The 14,608-nt window shown below is 46.1% G+C and overlaps 1 protein-coding gene across 3 annotated transcripts in view; it reads right to left on the reverse strand.

Moving 5' to 3' along the window:
* Positions 1 to 14,608, reverse strand: part of SRBD1 (S1 RNA binding domain 1) — a 188,435-nt gene that overhangs the window by 24,440 nt on the left and 149,387 nt on the right. For 2 of the 3 annotated variants that reach the window (XM_035111184.2, XM_060273045.1), the window contains exon 17: positions 61 to 167. In XM_035111184.2, the coding sequence (XP_034967075.1) occupies positions 61 to 167 (107 nt within the window). Of the gene's footprint in view, positions 1 to 60; positions 168 to 14,608 lie in introns of those variants that run through there. The other variant, XR_009557389.1, reaches the window with a different exon arrangement.

A 14,608-nucleotide genomic window follows, 5' to 3' on the forward strand; every position in this document is an offset into this window, starting at 1 on the left:
CTGAACCCATTTGATCCACCTCCATGTGTTTACTGAAACACACAAGTCTTCCAAGCTCACCTTAATAATATTTCTGAGCAGATGTTAATATCAACTCCGACAAAGCTGACACATTCCTCCACCACGCTGTCTAGGGTTGCTTTGAGCAGGTTCTGAGATACATCATGCTGCAAGATTTGGGGGTGGGGGGTGGGGGAGAGACAAAAAATATATATCCAACAATAACTGAGCAATATCGGATTGCTGAAATACGGAAAGCACACAGAAATGAGAATTCCAGAGAATGGCAATTTTAATAAAACATTTGCTGGTATAATGTCAACATGTGAAAGAGCCCAGGAGATGCACATCTGATGTACTGCCACTGCTCGTACTGCAGAGTTAGCGTTGTTCCCTTGAATTTATTTTCAAGCTGTCCTTTCCTTTTAAAAACAGTTTGCGAGAACTCCAGATAGGAGCTATGCACATGACAGACAGCCTATCCAATTTCTTCTCAAAACAAAGACCCATTACTGGGCAAGCACTTGCGTGTTTTTCCTCTAAAAATGATATAATGGAAACGAAGAAAGAAGGAATCATTGCAAGAAGGAATTACTGCAATGTACTGGTTTTACTTATGCGTACCCCCTCCAGATTTGCTACATACTTGGGTAGCAAAATACTTAGTAGATTATTCATTGCAAAATCTGCCAATAAATAATAATCTGCATCCTGATCCAACGAATGGCTGTACATGTGCTCGGGTAGCTACAAGGGGAATTGCATGTGATAGATACACAAATTATTCCTAGCTAGATCAAGCAGCAGGAGCAACTTTTTGGAAGGAGGTATTGAGGATTGGATGCAGCCTGACAGGTGTGGTTCCAGCTTCTTTAAAGGGGTTGGGCCGCCTGCAGAGTTCCACATGATGCTGTGCATGTATAGTCCAGTCGCGGACGACTCTGGGGTTGCGGCGCTCATCTTGCTTTACTGGCCGAGGGAGCCGGCGTACAGCTTCCGGGTCATGTGGCCAACATGACTAAAGCCGCTTCTGGCGAACCAGAGCACCACACGGAAACGCCATTTTAGAGTACTGTAATTCAGTTTTACCAGAGGTTAAACTAATCCTTTTCCAGGGGACCCAGGTGGCGCTGTGAGTTAAACCACTGAGCCTAGGCTTGCTGATCAGAAGGTCGGCGGTTCGAATCCCTGTGACGGGGTGAGCTCCCGTTGCTTGGTCCCAGCTCCTGCCAACCTAGCAGTTCGAAAGCACTGTTGAATTATGTGCTACCTCCTCTTGTTTGTCCTGAATCCATCTTCATTGGATGACCTGGGTTCTTGCTTGCTTGCTGTCCCACTTGAGGGCGCTCTGAAGCAGTCTGTAGGACTTTTTCTTCCAGGTGGTATTTGAGAGTTTGATTAGCTGGGGTTTGCTTTTGTATGTGACATTTTTGTCTTCCAAATGAAATTAAAGCTATGCCAAGATTTCAGAATAGGTCCAAATGAAGAAGTTAGTACGTTTCTAAACTGTACTTAGGGATAAATATACGCAAGATGCATTTCAGTCCTGTGGCAGCCAAAATCTTCCCAATGAGCAGCACTGGGAAGATCAACTTTTACTACTGCCCATTGCTCCTTTTCAGGGTTTGAGTGCTTATTCCTGCTTTTAAAAGTTTGTCATTCCCCCGCAAAAGTTGAAACATTTTAAATTTACCTATATACAGTACATGCACTTAAAGCAACAATAATGTCAACTTTACTGCTCGGGCCCACCAGAGCCAAGAAGCCTGAATGCTTTGTAAATGCAGGAGCTAATTCAATCACCATGTTGGCTTAGCTCAGGGGCTCTTATAAGTCACTCATATAAATCTGGGTTGATCTGCAGTGGTTTTGTGATGCATCTGTTCGGGACATCATGCTGGCCTTGAGCCAAGATCCCAGATTATTTCACCCAATAGTTTGTTTTATCTTGTAAGCCACTGAGCGCTTCGAAAGTTATTTTAACCAAATATGACATGCTACCAGCATCAGCCTCCATTGACTCATATTTGTAATTCATTAAATTGTGGTTAATATCAGATTGGTTCCCTAAGCTGCGCTCTAGCGAGCCCTCATTCCTTTATCACAGTTTATCAAACTTAAGTGTACAATGACCATGATGAACAGCAACATGAGATGCATAAGATAGGAAAGCTTCCTAAGCTCAACATAATACCAAACACCATTGATGTTTCAAATGAAGATGATGTCATGGAGGCACCATAATCCTCTTCTGTGTATTCGGCTAGATAATCTGATTGCACGCAATAGATGCTGAAGCACAGACACCAAGAACCTGTTTAAAAAACCTCCGGACACCAAGTATCTGTATTTTATGAAGTGATATATATATATTGCTTATATGAACAGGGATAGACAATGTGATGCCTTCCAAATGTTGGTGGGTTGGTCATGCTGGCTAGAGCTGATGCAACGATGTTATACCAGCAGTCTCTGCCAGGAATTGGAACCATGTGCTACCCAGAGAACAGCTGCAAGCCATCTGGACTGCCTGATGAGTTTCGTCTACTCAGGAGTAGCAGCTTCCTCACAGGTAACCCCTTACTCCTGAGGAATCCAGCATCTGGCAGCTGACTAGGCCTTCAGGCACCAGTACTTCCCCCAACTTGGTGGCAGTTCAGCGTGAAAGGGCCCTTTATATCTTGTGGATAAGGTTGAGCTTCCCTGACCCCTGAAGGCTCCAGATCACCCTTCTCTGTTGTCCACCGCCCACTGACATAGCCTGGTTCACTGTGACATCTACTTTGGGGCGTGCCAGATCTTCCTCTGAAGAGGATTCTCTCATCAGGGATATGCCAGTTACGTTAAGAGTGCAGTTTCAGAAGGTTCAGTCCACTATATTGATTCAAAGTCGTACCCAATCATAGTCAAACATGTTCCGCAATCTCAGGAACCATAATGCCAAATTTTGTGATGATATCTTAAGAGATGTCCAAAGGGTATTGAATGGATAGGCAAATATTTTCCAAAATATTGATATCATCAATCAATCAATCTCTTGTGCGTAGCCAAAGGCCTTTACAATGTACAGCAGAGGGCAAGAGCAAGGCTTTCCTCTGAAATCGCACAATATACAGTGGTACCTCAGTTTAAGAACACCCCTGTTTACGAACTATTCAGTTTACGAACTCCGCAAAACCGGAAGTAGTGTCCCGGTTTGCGAACTTTACCTCGGTCTAAGAATGGAAGCCAAACGGTGGAAGGGCACCGGTGGCGGGAGGCCTCATTAGGGAAAGCGTGCCTCGGTTTAAGAGCGGTTTTGGTTTAAGAACGGACTTCCGGAACGGATTAAGTTCGTAAACCGAGGTACCACTGTATAATGTTTGCCTACCATGCATTTTTTAGGTCTGAAGTAAAGCGGGACGCGAGTAGTGCTGTGGTCTAAACCACTGAGCCTAGGGCTTGCCAATTGGAAGGTTGGCAGTTCGAATCCCCGCGATGGGGTGAGCTCCTGTTGCTTGGTCCCAGCTCCTGCCAACCTATTGATCTATCCATCATACACTCTCATGCACATAATCTATTTTCATTATTTATTTTCCCCTTCCCCCTTATAACTCTTGTCCCAGTGGCACCTCCCCTTCAGAAGTGGAGCCTGTCGTCTCAATGTGAGGGCTCCTTGTACCTTTCGACTGTGGATCCAATCTCAATTCCTTCGCACCGCTTGCTCACCCAACTGTTTATTTGTCATGTAATTCCGAGGAGTGACTTGACTGTCTGTACAAACAGTCTGGTGAGCAAAGCATGAGAGAGAAGGAACAAGGAATCCTTTGAAAGGAGTAGCTATGTGTATATTTCTGTCTTGCAAAAAAAGGGCTTATTAATTCTCCTTGTCAACGTGCTGCAGCTTTGCCCAACAAACACATGCAGCTTAACACCTGCAAGAGCAGTGCTCTAAAGCACCCATTAAGGAAGAGGTACCCACAAGTTTCTAATATTCAAAAGATAACAGCTGTACCAGATGGAGCAGACATCTGCTGTGAATCTATGCATGCTAAGGGAAGACACAAAACTCGACATATTTATAGGAAAAATAAAGAATCCCCCCTCCTCTCCCTTTTCAAAGAGTGTACTGTATGTCTAAACTCTGATCACCGAAGCAATATTTTTGGTCATCCCTATTATCTTTCAATTTCAATGTAAGATCATTGGGGATCAAGTTTGTGAATGACTCAAAACAGGGACGTTGACATCAAATCAACTTCAGTTAAAAACACAGGAACGGCATCATTTCTGTCTACCTGGTTAGATATTATTGGTCCATTGTTGTTTTGAAAAAGGTTGCTCCTTTAGCAAACTTCTGTGGCTCCTCCATCTCCCCAAGGCAATGAACAACAAAAACTCAGTGCCCCTCTGTTCGAATGAAACAGAAAGGAAAGGGGGGTATGCTAACTATTCCATTTCGAAGTGACGTCATGTACACCACAGGCAGACAATTGCAACAATCTCCCCAAATTCCAGATGTTTTAGACTACAACTCCCAATAGCCCCAGGCAACATGGTGAGGGATGATAGGAGGCAGCAAAGCTTCTGAATAACACATGGGTGGGCAAGCTAAGGTTTGCGGGCTGGATCTGGCCCAATCGCCTTCTAAATCTGCCCCGCAGACGGTTTGGGAATCAGTGTCTGTCTACATGAGTAGAATGTGTCCTTTTATTTAAAATGCATCTCTGGGTTATTTGTGGGGCCTGACTGTTGTTCTTACATGAGTAGAATGTGTGCTTTTATTTAAAATGCACCTCTGGGTTATTTGTGGGGCATAGGAATTCGTTCATTTTTATTTCCCCCCCAAAATATAGTCCGGCCCCCCACAAGGTCTGAGGGACAGGGCCACCTGCTGAAAAAGTTTGCTGACCCCTGGATAACAGCTGCTGGAAACCACAGGAGAGATGAGTGGTCTTGTGTTCAGGTCCCGCTTGCAGATTTCCCCCAGGCATTTGCTTGGCCACTGTGGGAAAAGGATGCTGGACTAGATGGGCCATTGGTCTGATCCAGCAGCTTCTCCTTATGTTCTTATACATGTTTTTTACAAATAGAACCCTCTTCTATGAAATAATTCCAAATAAACATCCTTTCCCTTCCCTGTTGACGAATGATGCATTGGAAATATTTCACATGGTCCTTCTTACAGTGCAGCCGTTTTAAAATAAGGCAACTTCATTTAAAGAAGCAGGCATTCAGAATAAATCATTTTTGTGGAAATCAGGTTTTTCACATGGGTTCCAAGTGAGACTTTTGGCTCTCACATTTTGAGGTTATCGCCAGCGAAACAGGAAGTGCCACAGGATAAAATTAGATCATTCAAATGTCTGGTTACGACTGCAGCAATAAAAAATAAAAGTGTTACACACTGTAATTAACCATCAAAGGAACTTCTAATATTAAAATTACACTTTAACCCTTAAGCTTTATAACCAGCAGCTTGTAAACCTGGTTTATACTCATTTCTCCCTTTGAAGTTATTCACTATTCAGAAAAGGGCCTGTAAGGATTTTTTGGTTTCCATGGATATTTTCTTTTGATTATTTCCATGACAAATTTGTCAACTTTACAAGTAAAAGGGAGATTATGGAGGCATGCACACATACCACAAAGCAAGCGGTCATATGGCAGTAGCTGAAAGACAGATACGTGGACGTTCTAAGCGACTTCAGATATAGCACTAAGATGTAATTAGGTGATTTTTTATTCTTTTCCAGGTAGGAAAGGCAAAAGGGGGAACCTGCAAAAAAAAATCAGTTTCGGGGAGCAAATGAAAGCCTCACGTTTTAAAACTGATTCGTTTCTATTAATCAAAGTTTACACTGGGGCATTTTTTCTTAACTTCATTGATTAGGAGCAGCTAACTTTTTCAGCAGGTTGCTGGTCCACTGTCCCTCAGAACTTGGGGGAGGGCGGACTATATATTTTTTCGGGGAGGGGAATGAATGAATTCCTATGCCTTAGTTTGCCTACCCATGCTTAGGAGTCTTGGGGAAAGCCTAACAGCAGGAGATGAGGGATACTTCACCCTCTGTGAGGGATTCAAAATGGCGATCAACTAGGATAGGGGATAGGGAATCTCATGCCCTGGTGTGGGAGACGCAGTCCTCTCTATCTCGTCTTTGGGATTCTCCTCAGACCATGCCCCCTCCTCAGGCTACACCTTTCAATGGCTCTGCCACATGTAGTCCTTGAGTGCTTTGCTGGAATGTATCCTGGAACTGTGATAATACATTGCAGGGGCTAGGTGACCCTCAGGGTCTCTTCCAACGCTACGATTCTATGAAATATGTGGGCATATGTAGAAACCACAGACTTATGGTTCTTAGGTTCCTGACGTTCTCAGGACAACCTGAATGTACCTGTCTGTTGCTTCACAGGTACAATACTCTCTGCAAAAAGACGAAGGTTATAATCAAAACATATGGAAAGGCCCATGTGAGACACAATGCGTAACATCCTTTCATGTGGAGAATTAAAAGACAATCAACATGAGAAAAACACCTTACATCTCACGTAGAAGCCTCTGAAAGTTCAGACCAGAGGTTTTAATCTTTAGCGTCTCCTTTGGAAAAACCCCTTTCAATTAGATTCTAAGAACAGAAGCTTAGTCCTCTGATGTTTGATAAAAGAGCCTCACTTCAAGACTTTCTTTTGAAGATTTTTTTGCATGTGGTTTCTCCCTCTCCTCCCCACTCTGGACACAATTCGGGATAATATTTTTTGTTCTAGTTTGTACTTTTATTTGGATTCATTTCTTGTCGTTTCAAAGTGAAATGCTGTTTGTTTTTAACAGCAATATGTTACCTCGAAATATCCCCAGAGGCCAAATATATATATATATCATCCCCAATCAATCAAAGCATGTGAAAAAACTGAAAATGCCATTACATTTTAAAGTGCATTTTGGATTATCCATCTGTGTTGCATTTACTTAGTCGTTTTTTAAAAAAATCAACAACAACACCAGCCACTGTTATGACTGTTACAAATGCACCCCCATCATTCTGCCCGGACACTGAGGTCCAGTGCCGAGGGCCTTCTGGCGGTTCCCTCGCTGCGAGAAGCCAAGTTACAGGGAACCAGGCAGAGGGCCTTCTCGGTAGTGGCGCCCGCCCTGTGGAACGCCCTCCCAGTAGATGTCAAAGAGAAAAATAAATACCAGACTTTTAGAAGACATCTGAAGGCAGCCCTGTTTAGGGAAGCTTTTAATGTTCAATAGACTATTGTATTTTAATATTCTGTTGGAAGCCGCCCAGAGAGGCTGGGGAAACCACTCTGAGTATAAATAAATTGTTGTTGTTGTTATGTTGAAAAATTAGCAATTTAATTTAATTTAATTCATGTATTGATAATGCTGATTCAGCCAGTTTAGGACTTGTCTCTAGGAGCTAAAACCAAGAGAAACAAACACACAGCAATTGGTAGTGGTGGGGTGTTATTCAAATACTTGTACCATCAGTACCACATTTCTACTTATTGTGAATCTTTTGGCAGTGTAAGGTATTTGCACAGGCTTCTCATTTGCAACCTGGCTAGGTTTAAGGATTTTGTGTTGCTATACAAAGCCCTGAACCACTTCACGCAGGATACCTTAAGGACCACCTGAGCCCTTGTATCCTAGTTGGATCACTGAGATCGTCAAGAGGAAGATTATCCACTGTTCCCCATGTTACAGAGGCCTATCAAGATAGGATAGCCACCTTCAAATATCTAAAGCAGGGGTCCTCAACCTAAGGCCCATGGGGGTTGTTTAACCGGCCCATGGACCCCTGCCGCCCGCTTGGTTGGCTCCTGTGCGCCGCGCTAAACCAGCGCAGAGCAGAGCGGGGACCGCCTTCCGCGATGCTGGCTGGCTTCCAATGGGAAGCTGTGCATGCCTCCTCCGTGCCGGAAGGAACGCCGGAAATAGCGTTTGCGCATGCTGTCTGCGGGACAGTGAACCAGCTCAAGCCACAAAAACTTTGCCGACCCCTGATTTAAAGGGCTGCCACATGGAAGATGGCGCTAGCTTGTTTTCTCCTGATCTGGAGGCTAGGATTTCAAGTTACAAGAAAGGAGATTCCAACTATACATACAGAAAAACTTTCTGGCAGTAAGAGCTGTTTGACAGTGGAACAGTCTTCCTCGGGAGGTGATGGACTCTCCTTCCTTGGAGGTTTTTAAGCAGAGGTTGGATAGCCACCTGTCATGTATGCTTTAGCTGAGATTGCTGCATTGCAGGGTGTTGGACTACTAGATGACCCTTGGGTAGTATAACTTAGGTAGTATAACTTAGGTAGTATAATATGGCAAATGTTTCCAAATTATTTGTACAGAAACACAAAGATGGCTTGCTTGAGTCATGGAATCTAAGCTTGGAGCATCTATCTTACACCTCCTTACTGGTAGGGTTTGCATGGTGGAAGTGAGAGTAAATAAAGCATTTGGTACCCTTCCTCCCAACGTAATGGGGGGTTGTTGTGTATTGAGTCAAAGGATTTTATATCTGTATTATTATTGTCTGTATTTGCATTAGGATAAAGTAACTGCCTTTTGGTCCCAGAGGGTACAGCTACTATTGGTTCATTTAAGCTGCTGTATTTGGATCCTCTGTCTTATTGGTTTCCTCCAAAAGGCAGCACTGTGATTGCGTGATATTGTTCCCTCCAAAATGTATCCTTCCTAGCTAGTCCCCTGTCCCTATAAATGTAGCTTTCCTCTCCTCAGTCTTCAGTCTTGTTCACTTTAATAAAGAGCTGTTACTAGAGAACTGTCTCCAGCATGTTTTGTCAAGAGAGCTGAAATCACAAACCCCACGTCACAACAACTGGCGACGAAGGTGGGATCCGGAATGCTGAGGAGCGGTTAAACACAACCCTGCCTCAGAGTCCGGATTGCAGCTGAGAACAAGACTCACTGGCCAGCTGAGAAGACGACCCTGCCGCTAGGACAATGGAGAGTCCAAGGGTATTGGAGCCCTTCCAGCCATCAGAGCCCCACACCTGGGAAGACTACGTCGAACGCTTCGAGTTCTTCGCAGTGGCTCAAGGGATCACCGATGCCAGCAAAAGAAGGGCCACATTCCTGAGCTACTGTGGGCCCGAGACCTTCAAGCTAGCCAAGGCATTACTTGCTCCAGCGAAGCTGAGTGAGACATCTCTCCAAGATATTCTTGCCTGCCTAACAAGCCACTTGGCGCCTACTGAGACCAAGATGGCCCGGCGGATGGAGTTCCATAAGAGGCAGCAGCATGCTGGGGAGTCTGTATCCGCATTTCTGGCTGAACTCCGGAAGCTCGCTCAGCACTGCGGCTTCCAAAATCTGGAAGAGACTCTCCTGGATCGGTTTATTGGTGGTCTGAGCAGCAAGAAAGCCAGAAGACGCATCGTGGCTAAAGAAGAGGTTACCCTTGCTTCAGCCTTGAAAGAGGCCACCGCCACGGAGAATTATGAAAGAGAGGAGCTTGATGCCAGTCGCAAGGCCACTAAGCCACAGATAGAAGTTGCACATGCCATGGACGAGCTAGAGGCTACTCCGAGCCAGAGCCCAGTCCGTGGGGTCGAGTCGGTGCGTCAGGCCTGCACAGTGCACAGAGATCGCCGAGGCAGTTGCCCAGGTTGTGGCGGAAACCATGAAAGGAAGAGTTGTCGTTTCAGGGATGCTATCTGCCGGACGTGCGGAAAGACGGGTCACATCGCCAGGGTCTGTAGATCGGCGGCGTCGGGAGCGACAGGAGCACCTAGACTGGAGCATCGCAGACCGCCCACAGCAACTCGTTTTCTAAAGGACTGCCACTACGTAACGGAGATCAACGGGAGGGCCGTGCAGTTTCCAGCGCAAGGCAAGGCACACGTCAAGGTGAAGATTGAGGGTCAGCAGTGCGACATGGAGGTGGACTCCGGATCCGCATTCACCATCGTGTCGGACCAGACCACGAAGACATTCTTCCCCAGGGGTAAGTTGCCCCCTCTGGAGCCCTTTCCGGCAACCTTGCAGTCGTACTCAGCAGGCCGCATCCATGTTATGGGAATGTGTGCCGTGAGAGTACAGTTCCGGGACAAACAGGCTGTACTCAAACTGGTGATTGTGAAGGGCAGTCGCCCCAGTCTCCTGGGCACTGACTGGTTCCCTGCCCTGGGACTGAGTATCTCAGGGCTTAATTCAATCCAAACCTGCCCTGAGATGAGCGAGGTATTATGCAAGGAATTTGCTGGTCTCTTTAATGGAAAACTGGGTTGTTATAAAGGGCCCCCAGTTGACTTCGAGTTGGACCCCGGGGTGGCTCCAATCCGACTCAAACCAAGGCGAGTGCCATTTGCACTGCAACCCAAGATCGAGGCAGAGCTGGATAAATTGGTCAAGCAGGGAGTTCTCTCACCCGTGGACTCTGCTAAGTGGGAGACTCCAATCGTCACGCCCCTTAAAGCAAATGGGGAAGTCAGGATATGTGCAGATTACAAATGTACTATCAATAAGGCACTCAGGGGAAACTCATACCCCATTCCAGTTGTATCACATCTGTTGGCTAAACTGGCTGGGGGCAAGGTGTTCGCCAAAATTGACCTGGCACAAGCTTACCAACAGCTGCCAGTAACCCCACAATCAGCGGAAGCACAGACTATTGTCACACATAAAGGGGCGTTCAGAGTTAACAGATTACAGTTCGGAGTTTGTGTGGCCCCAGGGATTTTTCAAGGGCTCATGGAACGCCTGTTAAGAGGTCTGCCGGGGGTCTTGCCATTTTTTGATGACGTTTTGATTGCTGGAAAAGACCCACAGGAACTGGTTGCGCGTGTCCGTGCAGTGTTGCTCAAGTTCAAGGAGGTGGGGTTGCAACTGAAAAAGGAAAAATGCAGTTTTGGGGTGCCAACGGTGGATTTCTTGGGGTTTAAAATTGATGCATCAGGCATCCACCCCACAGATGCTAAGATTAAGGCCATCATCGAGGCACCACGACCACAGAACAAGACGGAGTTGCAGTCATTCCTGGGACTTATTAACTTTTATCATTCGTTCTTACCCCAGAAAGCTTCGGTAGCTGAACCATTACATAGACTATTGCAGAAAAAGAATGTGTGGCGATGGGGGCGGGAGCAGCAGAAGGCTTTTGACTCCTTGCGAGGAATGCTGAGTAGCAGGAGCGTCCTTGCTCATTATGATGAGTCAAAGCCGCTGGTCCTGGCATGTGATGCCTCTCAATACGGTCTGGGGGCTGTGCTGAGTCATAGGGAACCGGATGGGTCGGAAAAGCCCATCTCTTTCTATTCCCGTACGTTGTCGCCCACGGAGCGCAACTATGCTCAAATTGATAAAGAGGCACTGGCTATTGTGTCCGGAATCAAAAGGTTCTATGATTATTTGTACGGTCGCCAATTCTCCATTGAAACGGACCACAAACCACTGTTAGGGTTGTTCAACCCAAACAAACAAACGCCACAAATTCTCTCCCCCAGAATGTTGCGTTGGTCAATATTCCTGAATGGGTTCCAGTACACCTTGACCCATGTGCCGGGGAAACAATTGTGCCATGCTGATGCGCTGAGTCGCTTGCCCCTTCCTGGCGGGAGCAATGAGGATCCTGCTCCGGCGGAGCACATTATGATGCTAGAAACACTTCCGGGGGCTCCTGTAACAGCTACGGATATAGCTGAGAAAACGAGGAAAGATGCTGTTCTCTCCCGTGTGCTCACTTGGGTGGGGAGGGGGTGGCCAGGTGGTCCGCATGAAGAAAAATTCAGGCCTTATGCAACAAGGCAGCACGAATTGTCCATGCATAAGGGTTGTCTCCTATGGGGAGATAGGGTGATCATCCCAGCACCACTGAGAAACAGGGTTCTTGAGACGCTTCACATGGGACACCCGGGAATGGTCAGGATGAAGTCGCTAGCCCGATGTTATGTGTGGTGGCCTGGAATGGACCAGAACATAGAACAATGGGTACGAACATGCAAGGCATGCCAAGAGGTGCGGCCAGAAGTGGCCAGAGCACCAGTCCACTGGTGGGAGCAGTCCAGGACTCCCTGGAGCCGGCTGCACATAGATTTTGCGGGGCCATTCCAAGGGAAGGTCTTTTTGGTTATCGTTGATGCATATTCCAAATGGTTAGAAGTGGCGATGGTCCCTAGCATGGCATCAGCTGCCGTAATCAAGGTGTTGAGGCAGCTGTTTGCTACCCACGGGTTACCTGAGACCATTGTATCAGATAATGGGGCAGCTTTTGTATCCCAAGAATTCAGGGCATTCTTGGCTGATAACTTCATAAGAGGGGTCACATCCGCGCCCTTTCACCCATCCTCCAATGGGCAGGCTGAGCGCATGGTAAGAACAGCCAAAGAATCCATTGCACGCTTAATGGAGGGTAACTGGTCGGCTCGCATTGCGCAAATGTTATTTTTGCAGCATGCAACGCCGTGTACTGCGACGGGCAAGTCGCCAGCCGAGCTGCTCTTAGGTAGAAGACTGGTAACGGTGCTGGATTATGTCCACCCAGATAAAATGCCAAACCGTAATTCAAGAGCAACCCCCCAGGCTGAGACTGACACAACAAGGTATCTCGCCCCTGAAGATCTGGTCTGGGTGAGGAACTATTCACGAGGTCCGCGGTGGGTGGCTGGTGTGATCACCCGGGCTAGTGGACCTGTGTCCTATTATGTGACCTTGGAAAATGGGCAAGTTTGGAAGAGACATATAGATCAGCTGAGGCGCCGGGCGCTCAGCAGGGAGGAGTCAGATAATTCATCCCTGGCTAATGACGCACAGCTGCGAGACCAGAGTGAAGATGGCCCAGAGGTGCAGTCACCAGGGGCTTCAGCAAATGAACCAGGGTCTGCTAGTCCTCAGGATGACGAGGTACAGGTAGGGGACCCTGAGGTGTCTGGGACTCCATCTGTTCCTGACGAAACCCCTATAGCAGCCCCTCCACCACAGGTAACACCCAATCCAGAACCTGCAACACCTGTTGTCAGGAGATCAGGTAGAAGTTGTAGGACCCCACAGTACCTGAGGGATTACGTCTGCTGTGCTCACTAGGGGGGGAGGGGTGTTGTGTATTGAGTCAAAGGATTTTATATCTGTATTATTATTGTCTGTATTTGCATTAGGATAAAGTAACTGCCTTTTGGTCCCAGAGGGTACAGCTACTATTGGTTCATTTAAGCTGCTGTATTTGGATCCTCTGTCTTATTGGTTTCCTCCAAAAGGCAGCACTGTGATTGCGTGATATTGTTCCCTCCAAAATGTATCCTTCCTAGCTAGTCCCCTGTCCCTATAAATGTAGCTTTCCTCTCCTCAGTCTTCAGTCTTGTTCACTTTAATAAAGAGCTGTTACTAGAGAACTGTCTCCAGCATGTTTTGTCAAGAGAGCTGAAATCACAAACCCCACGTCACAACAGGGGTAACCTAGTGAAGCCTAGCAGGACAGCTTACTCAATTGTCTTAACCCCTTCATGAATTAATTAGAGTTAAGCATGTTGGTTAAATGAGGCTGGGTATCCCACAGATTAAACGTATTTGTGCAAAAGGGGGTTAATTAATTCAAATAGGTAACTTGCCATAATTATGTTAGGTATTATTGCAATTATTTGACTAAATTGGGAGGAGGTAGAGGCATACATTATAGCAATGATTTCCAACATCAGGAAGGGTTAGTGGTAGCCATTTTTATGTAAAGTTGTCATTCCCTCCCTTCTTCTTCTTCTTCTTCTTCTTCTTCTTCTTCTTCTTCTTCTTCTTCTTCTTCTTCTTCTTCTTCAGTTCATAGAGCTGCAGGTGTTCAATGAGTTAATGGGGGGGGTTGTTGTTTATCCTCCTGCCACAGTAAATAACAGAACAAACCTATACATCTCTGCTCAGAAGTAAGTCCCACTGTGTTTACTGGAGCTTACGCTCAGGTAAATGTGCGTATGACTGCAGTTTAAAGGTCACAATAGGTGGCTGACTCCAACAAGCTTCTATTTAGAATCCATGGGTAGGCAAACTAAGGCCTGGGGGCCGGATGGTCCAGGAATCAGCGTATTTTTACATGAGTAGAATGTGTGCTTTTATTTAAAATGCATCTCTGGGTTATTTGTGGGGCATAGGAATTTCTTCATTTCCCCCCTTCAAAATATAGTCTGGACCCCCACAAGGTCTGAGGGACAGTGGACCGGCCCCCTGCTGAAAAAGTTTGCTGACCCCTGAGAATAGACCCACTGAAAATAATGGGCCTGGGTTAATCATGTCCATTGATTTTAATGGGTCTACTCTGTGTAAACCAGGCAGAGGGCCTTCTCGGTGGTGGCGCCTGCCCTGTGGAACGCCCTCCCATCAGATGTCAAAAAGGAAAACAGCTACCAGATTTTTATAAGACATCTGAAGGCAGCCCTGTTTAGGGAGGCTTTTAATGTTTAAAAAATTAGTGTATTTTAATGTTTCTGTTGGAAGCCCCCCAGAGTGGCTGGGGAAACCCAGCCAGATGGGTGGGGTATAGATAATAATAAAAATTATTATTACTATTATTACTATTATTATTATTATTATTATTATGGGTCTACTCTTTTTAGATACAACTCAGGGCTTAGCCTCAAAGACAACGGAGGAAAGTCTTCCAAGGAAAAACACAGGAAAAGTT

The sequence above is a fragment of the Zootoca vivipara genome, chromosome 3 (genome assembly GCF_963506605.1).
Source record: "Zootoca vivipara chromosome 3, rZooViv1.1, whole genome shotgun sequence".
Classification (NCBI taxonomy): Eukaryota; Metazoa; Chordata; class Lepidosauria; order Squamata; family Lacertidae; genus Zootoca; species Zootoca vivipara.